This window comes from Leptosomus discolor, chromosome 25 (assembly GCF_034619465.1).
Source record: "Leptosomus discolor isolate bLepDis1 chromosome 25, bLepDis1.hap2, whole genome shotgun sequence".
In the NCBI taxonomy this organism is placed as follows: Eukaryota; Metazoa; Chordata; class Aves; order Leptosomiformes; family Leptosomidae; genus Leptosomus; species Leptosomus discolor.
Genome location: NC_141415.1, coordinates 5,999,955 through 6,009,122, shown reverse-complemented (window position 1 = coordinate 6,009,122; position 9,168 = coordinate 5,999,955). Strand labels below are relative to the sequence as shown.

Here is a 9,168-nt window from a genome sequence, read left to right as displayed (position 1 = left end):
CTTTATTCGCAAGGTGGCCGTGCGGTGACTTACTACAACGAAAGGAATAACGCAGAAACACACTCTGGCTTTAAACATTTCAAGCCCTGCCTTTGTTTCTGAATAATGCGGGGGAATATTTCGGTCCTGACGGGGGGGCTCGGAGAATTCCGTGGACGTTGAACAAACAAGCAAAAGCCATTTTATTCTAGGAGCAAGTAGAAGAAAATTATTATTTTCTTCAGCTGGTGCGGAGGCTTCCTCCCCCTGCGGACCCCCCCTGAGCACAACAGTCTTTTTTTTTTTCTTTTTTTTCTTTTTTTTAATATTTGAAACTTAGAACTGGAATGTTATTTCGTCCTGAACAGTATTTTCGATACTTTCTATGAGAAAGAAAATGAAAATTAATACAAGAGCTGCGGCTCACAAAAGAAGCCATTTGTCTTCTTGATTATCTATTTGCTTGTCAGGCTATGAGCTATCGCAGGAGCCAGCTCCTTTGTAATATAAAAATACACAGAAAACCTGCAAACACCGAGAAACATCTGTGCAAAAATTAGACTCATTAATGCATTAACTACCTTGGAGAAGGAGATTCTTTTCTTTTTTTTTTTTTTTAAATCGAGAAGTCTCTCTAGAGAAATACAACGCTACATCCATTCCTTGCAGCAGAGCAAAGCGCTAATGACTACCTCTGTTTTGTCTGAGACTAGTTTGGGAAGAGCATATTAATATATGCTTAGAACAAATAAATCATAATATGTAAGGCTTAGCAGTACTTAAGGCTGATATACCCTAGTCAAACATCTTTTGTTTTCATTAGGGAGTTGAGGCTGTGCCATTGACAACAGAAAGCCCTGTAAAAAAGAAAATTAATTTCTTTAAAATAGATATTTTTTGTCTCACCAGAACAAAAAGACAACACCCACCCCTCCCTCAAAAAAAAAACCACCAACCACACAGGCTCAGATTCACAACGAAAAAATTTATTTCCAATTGCGCTTTTTTCTTGCTGTCGTTGTCGCTGGCCCTTTTCTCTGCTCTTTACAGGTAATCCTGGACATCCCGAAGGACAAAGGGAGGGGATGGAGGTGGCCGGGCCGGGCGGGTGTCGGGGGGAGCCTCGCCAAACCCCGGCCTCACCCCAGAGGGGCGAGTCCTCACCCCTCCGTCCGGAATTCACATTTTCAGTACCAAACCGGGCTAGCCAGCAGGAGAGGAGCTTGCCTCCCACTCTCACCCCCATCCCGGACTGCGGGGGTGAATCCCAGTGCCGCCAGTATCACCCAGTTTCTAACCTAAACCCCTGTCTCCCCTCTCCCCTCCCACCCCCCTTTCCCCGACTCACAATTAACCTGCTGGACTCAAAAATCTGGCAGCGGGGGGGGTTCTACATCACTCTCCATCCTCTCGCTTACTTTGTCCACCACCCACTTGACCTAATTTTCCCTTTTTTTTTTTTTCTTTTTTGCCCCCCCCCAAGGTGTCCCCCCACTCCCACCCACGCCCAGCGCAGTGTCCGAGACACCCCCACCCCCCCACCACCCCCCGTTCCGGGCCCGGCGGAGATTTTGGTTGGGTTTGTGGGGTTTTTTTCTCCATCGCAAGGCTGTGCTAGAACCGCCGCGGCTTTGGGGTGGCGGGACAGAAACTTTCCGTTTGTGGCTGGTAGGCGAGAAAAAGAAAAAGAGGGGGGGGGGAAGAGGGGTGGGGGGTGGGGGGAGAGAAAATCCAGTTCGTCTTGAAGAAACTGAGCCTCATTTATTAAAGTGAGCGCTGGTTGTCGAGGTAATAGCAGACATAAGGTCCATCCTTTGTACGGGAGAGTAAACATGACAAATGGGGCAGAGCTTGGCGTGATTAAAGATGAAACAAGGATCCATCTTAGCCAAATCTGAAAACTACTATCTACAGCCTCCTTTTAATGGAAGAGAGGCACAACAGCGCAGCTCTGCTTTGTTGCAGCTGAGTCTCCCTCTGTTCCCCCTATAAATAAAGAGCACCCCTCCTTCCCTCGCTTCTTGGAGCATTTTTTTAAAAAAAAAAAAACCAACAACACAAATATCATGTGTTCTCTACACACACACAAACTCACACCCACAAACACACACACTCCATCCATCCAAGGAATAGTTATAGGCTGGTGGCTGGTCCATGGGATCGGCTTTGAGATCCTCCTTGTGGGATCTGCAGGCTGGCAGAGGAGCTGGAAGAATTAGACCTGATCTTGGTATTGGGTAACTTGTGATCTTTTTTCCATTTCATCCTCCTGTTCTGGAACCAGATTTTGATCTGGCGCTCGGAGAGGCAGAGGGAGTGGGCGATCTCGACCCTCCGCCTCCGGGTGAGATAGCGGTTATAGTGAAATTCCTTCTCCAGCTCCAGGACTTGCTGCCTGGTGTAGGCTGTGCGGGAGCGTTTCGGTTCCCCTCCTGAGTAATTGGGGTTTACTGAACAAACACAAAGGAGGAAAAAGAAAAAGGGAGGAAAAAAAGGAGGAGAAAAAAAAAAAAAAAAAAAAAAAGCAGAACAAGGATTACTGAGCTGTTCCTTTAACGGGTCCTTTCCCCCCAGAAAAGCATCACACATTCTTTGGGGGGGATATACTAAAAAAAAATACACCGCAAACCTTCTAAAAATATACCCAGAACCTATCTCCAAATCTCCACCTCCATCCTCATTGCTTGACGTGTATTCCTGTCTAAACGTTTTTATAAGGTCCCCTGGACACATTTTCCATGCCCTCTGCGTGTGTATATACACACACATACATACACACCTCTGCCTGAGCATCGCTCTATTATCCCCAAATCTTTAAAGTTCCCCCTACACACATGCAAACAGGCAAACACAGACATTCTTTTTTATTAAATATAATACTAAAAAAAAAAAAAAAAAAAAAAAAAAAGAGGGGGGAGGGAAAATAGTAAAAGTTTACTCAACCCGCCACTTAAATACAAATTACGAAAACATAAAACTTAACTTATGAAGATTCAACAGCCATAAAAAAAGTAGCCTGCAAGAAATTGGAGGAGGATGGTAACAGAGACTTCAAAGGCACATGGCCAAGCAGAGCAATAAAAATTTATGGAGGATGTAATTATACCGCTCTGCAAACAGGCGATCGTAAATCTCCACGAATGGTTATTTTACAACTGGTGCAATAAGATTTCTACAAGACTTTGAGGTGCTACTCAGTATAAAGCAAAGCCACTTTAGTTCACTTACCCGTGCTTACATGGACTTTTTTCATCCAGGGGTAAACTACCGGCTCTTTGCAAGAGGAATTGGAAGGGCTTTGGTTCAGAGAGTTTTGGCTGCAGGAGGGTGGTGGGCTGGGGGTGACCGGCTCGCAGGGATGGTTTGGCTCAGAGAGGTGGCTCTGCAGTCCGGCCGGAGGATGGACATGACCCCGGGGGGATAACACCGCTGCTTGGTGGCCGGAGCTCTGACAGGACGAGTAGAGCTGCTCCTTGCAGGCTGACCGCGGCTGGTACATCGCTTCATGTTGGAAAGTGCTCTCTCGCCTCTGGCTGCTGTAATATTCCGGCGAGTGATTGGGAAGGTAATCGCTGTGGGAATACTCTTCACAGGGTGGGAACTTGGGGTCCACATAGTTGGAGTTGATCAAAAACGAGCTCATGGCCATTAATTTCTTAGAATTGCACACACGAAAAAAAAAATATATATCTCTCTCTCCTAAAATTTATTCCTGTCCCCCCCTTTACTCGTTTTCCTGTTTCGTGGAACCCTCCTACTTACTGTCAAGTGAACAAAGTTGGAGTCCATGTGACAGCGCGGGCCAATGGCGAGGTGCCCTGCGATCCCCGGATAAGGAAATCTGCCCAGCCCGGGCTCTCCCGGGGCCCCCCAGCATCCCCGGGGAGGCGGCCGGGGCCACCCGTTCCCCTCCGGCCGCCCCCGGCCCCGGCCCCGCCGGGCCCCGCCGGCCCCGGGCTCCGCAGCGCCCCGTGGGCGAGAACCGGGCCCCCCCCCTCACCCCCCACCCCCGGCCCACACCCCTCGGGGGTGTGTCCTGGCTCGGGGCGGGGGGGAACGGAGGGAGCGGGGGTGGGAAAAATAAAAATCCCCCCCCAAGACAAAAAAAAAAAAGAAAATAAGGGGTAAAAATGATTTTTCAGCGTGTTGGCGGCGGCGGGTCCCAGCCGCTGCCCCCAGCCCGTGATCCATGGCGGTCCCGCCGGGGGGTGGTCGCATCTCATTCCCTGCTAAGGTGCTACGGGAAGGGACATTGCGCCCCGAGCCTGGCAGAGATGAATAGGGCTTGTTTGGGATCGATAAGAAATTCATCAGCTAATTCGGGGTACCCGGTCTCCTAAATCACATCGAGCTGTGCTCGGGGATGGGCTGGTTTCCCACGCATCGGTGGAAAAAAAGGAGCCCGTCCTCCAAGCGAGAAATCAAGGACTTGATGAACAATTACAAAAGCGAATTAGCCCAAGTCCTAATGCATCTTCGCCTCGCCCTTCTGGTAATAAAGACGCCTTAAAAGCCAGAGCAAACCAGCAGCCTTTCACAAGCCATCCCTAATCCCTCAAATTCGTGTTTAAACCTGAAACGCGCAAAAAGCTCCTCACAAGCGGCAGGAGAGAAAACAGTAGTTTGTGGTTTGGGTTTTTTTTGGGGGGGGGTTATTTTGTTGGGTTTTTTTGTTGTTGTTGTTCGGTGCCAGTGCTGAGGTGACGCGAACTAAAGCAATAGTGGGATCCTGGCTCTCAAATCGCAGTAATAACCCCCCTGACATCCCCCTTCCACCTTCGCAGCTCAGATTTTATCTCGAAGTGATGATAAAGTTTATCGCAGGAGCCCTGGAGTTGAGCTAAGGTCAAATCCAAAGTATTTCTTTCCAGCTATAAACCGGTTTTCTGGTTAAGACCTTGTTTTCACTCTTCTATTTAGGGTTTTGGGGGTGAGGGTGGCTTTTTTTGTTTGTTTGTTTGTTTGATTTTAATGCCTTCTGGGATTGTGACCTGTAGTGTTTGTGTCAACTACATATTCCCCTAGATACGAATTTGTGACCCAACTTCCTTTACACAAATTCGGATCTACAGGGTACATATAGAAGACAGATGCATCCTCCTCGGTCAGAGATCTTCGCCTACCGCCATAATTATCTTCTGGGGCAGGGAGGGTAAAGTTTTGTGGCTCGAGAGATCACGAATTAATCTAAAGATGGTTTAAAAAAGTCACTCTTCGGAGGAAAGACCATTAATTAAAGCACCAACTCAGTATACGAGTAACTGCTGCTAGGTTAGAAAAAATAGAACTTTTCTACCTTCCCCCCCGTACCTTATACCTTAATTTACCGCTGTGCTAAAAAATCAGCTCCTAGACTGAATATATGAATATAGAAGCACCACGAGCCTCGAATCTAAATAATCGTCGTTTAAAAGCAAAATGCCACAGCTCCGTCCCCTCCCTCCTGAAACCCTCGTCATTATTCTCTAATATGCGGCGCAAAGATTTCAACCATTTTTCGTTCTTGGAGGTCAACCAAGGTTTGGGCTTATACGCTCGTGTGCGGATAAATTATATATTGGAAAAAAAAAAAAAAAAAAGAAAGAAAGAAACAGATGAAAAGAAATACAGAATGTAAAGGCAGATGGGACGACAGGTTTTTTTTTTAATGACAGGCAATTCTTTTTACAACCCGAGAAAAAGATCAAAGGCGTTTCATTTCCGAAAAAGGGATATAAAGCAATAAAATATTCATACTGTCTAGGTAATGAACCTTCATTCGGAACTAATGAGGGTAGCATCATGTTGAGATTTCGTTTAAAATTACAGTTGCCCAAGAGATTAAAAGTATAGCACACACACACCTTTTTTTTTTTTTTTTTTTTTTTTTTTGTATTTCAAAAGGCAGAACATTTTTTGGTCAAGTATCTCCCGAATTAAGTGCATTTAAATGCCACAGCAGAGAGGCTGTCAGAGAAAAGCTGCCGTTCCCCTACAATAAACTTCCTGGAAAATATCTTCAATATTATTCACAAACTCTTGCGTTTTTCCTGTCGAAAGAATAGTTACGGCCAAGAACGAATGTCCCGTAGCTCTCCCGGCCGCAAAATGCCCCGCGATTTTTCAGGTACTTTAAGGTGAATAGTCGGGTTTCCTGACAAAACGTGTGATTCCCGGCCAAACAGGAAAACGAAGACGTATTTTCAGAAATAAGCCCAAATGCACCTAGGACAAGCCCCAGACCATTTTACACAACTAAACAAACTCGAGTTCCCAACAAACGAAGCAAAGCAAAGCGAAGACGCCTTTTGCACGGAGCAGAGAGTTTCCCACCTCCACAAACCAGCGCCTTCCCTTTGCTGGGGAGCAGGCAGCAGCTCTACCGTTCACCTTCCCCTCTAAAACCTGCCATAAAAGTAAGAAACCAAATCAAATCTGCTTGTACAACTTGTAGATGGCTGCCATAAAATAATTCTACAGAACAAATCCCATTAGAGCCCTTTTTTTCCCCCCTCTCTCTTAAATTTTACTCCTCTTTTCCAATCCCTTCTCTGATTTATTTTCTTGTATTTCCTCGCAGCCGGTACCGTAGCGAACTCCTAACCGAGGAGAGGAGTCTGAACAGAAATAACTAGGCCTAGTCCGTATTTTTAACCCCCTCCCACATCCTTTAAAAAAAAAAAAATCGGTTTTAATTTTCCTTCCTAATGACACAGGGGGTTTGGTGCCAGCAAACCAGCACCCCTAGCGTTTACCAGAACTCTTCCCCCCACCACACCTCCAAGAAATCTCCCCCTTCGCCGCCTCTGATCCCAAATTAAAGGCAGCCCCTCGCTGCCCCCCGCCCCGCGCACCTTTCTCCCTTTCGCTGGGAAACCGCCCCACGTCGCGGAAGTTTCTCCCGGCAAATTTCACCCGAGCTCTTTTCCATTTCAAAGCAACTTCGGTCGGGAAGGGGGGGGGGGGGGTGGTGTCTCCCAGGCCCCCCCAGCCTCTTCCCACCCACCCCGCCCAAGGGGCAGCCAGGGGAGCCCCCAACCCTCCCCAAAATCCTCCCAACCGCACCTGCCACCGCGGGGGGTGGGGGATCAACCCGCTCCTGATGCGGAGCGCCTCTTTGGTCCCCCTCAAAAATAGGGGCACTAAGCAGGGGGGTGCTCCCCTCCCCCCCCCCCCCCCCCAACTCGATCGTACCGCCCAGGTGTAACGCCGCCAGCGGCACCTACCTTGGCAAAACGTGGGTCCTTTCCCCGGAGGAATCCCCGAGGGGGTTGGGACGCTCCCTCAAAACTTGGTGAGGTTTTGCAGGCGGAATCCTATTGAACCCCCCCTTCCCCGCCACCCCCCTCCCCAATCCAGCCTGGGCTCTTCTCCTCACTCTCCCCCGTGTTGCTTTTTCAATGAGATTATTTCTCGATAAGAACATCCATTTCTCTCCCTCCTTCTTCTTCTTCTTGTTTTTTTTTTTTTTTTTTTTTAGTGGGGTTTGCTGGTGCCCCCTCCCCCGCTCCCCCAGTATAAACCACTATTGTCCTTACAGGCGAGCGGAACTGCTCCTGGCAGCGCCAGGAGGCCCTCTGAGCATTTTGGGGTGGGAAACCCGCAAGTTTTGGTATTAATCTCATAGTTTGTCAGTCTTTGTTAAACAGCGAGGCGTGTCCGCAGCGCGGCGGCCGCCGAGAGCCGCGCTGACCCGCGGTTCACCCCGCGCTCCCTCCGCGCCCTCCCCAGCCCCGCTCCGCGCTTTAATTTGTATGGCTTTTTTTATTATTACTTTTTTCCCCCTCCCGGGTATATTCCCCCCTCCCCCGGAGATCCCAGTCTGGCAGCAATGAGGACGGGGATTATTTATATTGTAATTATTTTTTGGTTTCCCCTTTCGGAAGAGCAAACGTTTTGGGTTTGTGTGTTAAACTGGGATTTCCCCCTCCAACAAACGGGGAGCGCTGGTCTGAGGGTGCTTCTTTAGGGCAGAACTTTTAATCAGGAGCCCCCGGCGCCCCGATTGCATCCGAGCTGTGTAAAAGCTCTGCAGGGTGGAAATCAGCCCACACCTGCTTTGCAGCAAGATTTCAGCCTCGCGTGGTTTCCCAGCCAGCCTTGTGCGTCCTTTTCATTTCTAAAGAAACAAAAATAATCCTATTTTCGCCTAAAATCCGGGAATCAGCCAGCTTGGAGCGCTGGGAGTGACGGGGGGAGCGGAGCGAGGGGGCTGCGGGGATTCATCATTGATCTTCTCCGCGTTTACACCGCCAGCTCCAACCCTGCGTTTCTCCCCACGATCAAGAGGTCATTTGGAAAGTAAATCGGGATTAAAAAGCGCATTCAATTGATTGTCCGGTAGGAGGAAAAGGAGGGAAAAAAAGAAAACAGAAGAGAAAAGAAAATAGAAGGAAATCCCACCCTGGATTGTGTTTACAGCCTCAGAGACCCTCACCCCCGGCCAAGCCGAGTCCGTCCCGAGTAAAGGAGATAGATTAGAAATATCCTTGAAAATGATACCTTTAATTTCCTCCCCCTCCCCTCCCTCCCTCCTCACATCTCTCCAAATGAACCCACTTCAGATGAACACGCGGCCTCGCGTCCCTAAATTGAAAGTTAAACGTTATGATGTAGGAGTGAATATTATAAGGAAAGTTGGGAGGTGGTTTTTTTTTCTTTTTTATTGCCGTGAAATTATACCTGCTTGTTTTAATATCCCGAAAACAAATGGCCTTTATTATCCATTACCTGTTCTATAAACCTGGAGTAGAAATGACTGTTCTAGAGAGATAAGTGCAGTAATTACAAGGGCGAAGAGATGGATCACCCAAGTTACAACTAAACGGTAGCCCTTATATAGTGATATTTTATAAATACCAAGCAAATTCATGGCAATTAATTAAACGCGAGCCTTATCACGCGAAACAAAACGCTTTACGTTCTCTTGAATTTCACCTACTCCATGAATATATCCGCATCGGGAAAGCAAATGGATTTTCCAGAATGCCTTTCCCAGGGCTCTAATATTCTCTCTTTCTCTTCCAAGAAAAATGACCCTTGTTATAAGTATTTAGTCACTGAAAATATTTAAAAGCCGAGAGGGAAAAAAAAGCAAATTTGCAGGGCGCTTTTTTTTTGCTCTTTTTTTTTTTTTTTTTTTTTTCCAGAAGAGTTGCCTTGCTACGACTGTTTGCTTAAGAAGCTATTGAAAAGATCTTCCCCAGTCCC

The 9,168-nt window shown here is 47.6% G+C and overlaps 1 protein-coding gene across 1 annotated transcript; it reads right to left on the bottom strand.

The window, feature by feature from the left end:
• Positions 1 to 2,112: 2,112 nt before the first annotated feature.
• Positions 2,113 to 3,768, bottom strand: HOXB4 (homeobox B4). Its single transcript, XM_009956939.2, has 3 exons — positions 3,742 to 3,768; positions 3,208 to 3,634; positions 2,113 to 2,429 (listed from the first exon to the last, which is right to left on the bottom strand). Exons 1-3 carry the CDS (start codon positions 3,766 to 3,768, stop codon positions 2,113 to 2,115), a joined length of 771 nt encoding a protein of 256 aa, XP_009955241.1.
• Between the last annotated feature and the right edge of the window lie 5,400 nt (positions 3,769 to 9,168).

What these genes read in the sequence shown, in the direction of transcription:
- HOXB4 (XM_009956939.2), bottom strand. Translation starts at nt 3,768, where the DNA reads ATGGACTCCAACTTTGTTCACTTGACA. An exon ending in CCAACTTTGTTCACTTGACA is followed by an intron (nt 3,635 to 3,741) that starts GTAAGTAGGAGG and finishes TGCAATTCTAAG; the next exon opens with AAATTAATGGCCATGAGCTC. An exon ending in AAAAGTCCATGTAAGCACGG is followed by an intron (nt 2,430 to 3,207) that starts GTAAGTGAACTA and finishes GTGTTTGTTCAG; the next exon opens with TAAACCCCAATTACTCAGGA.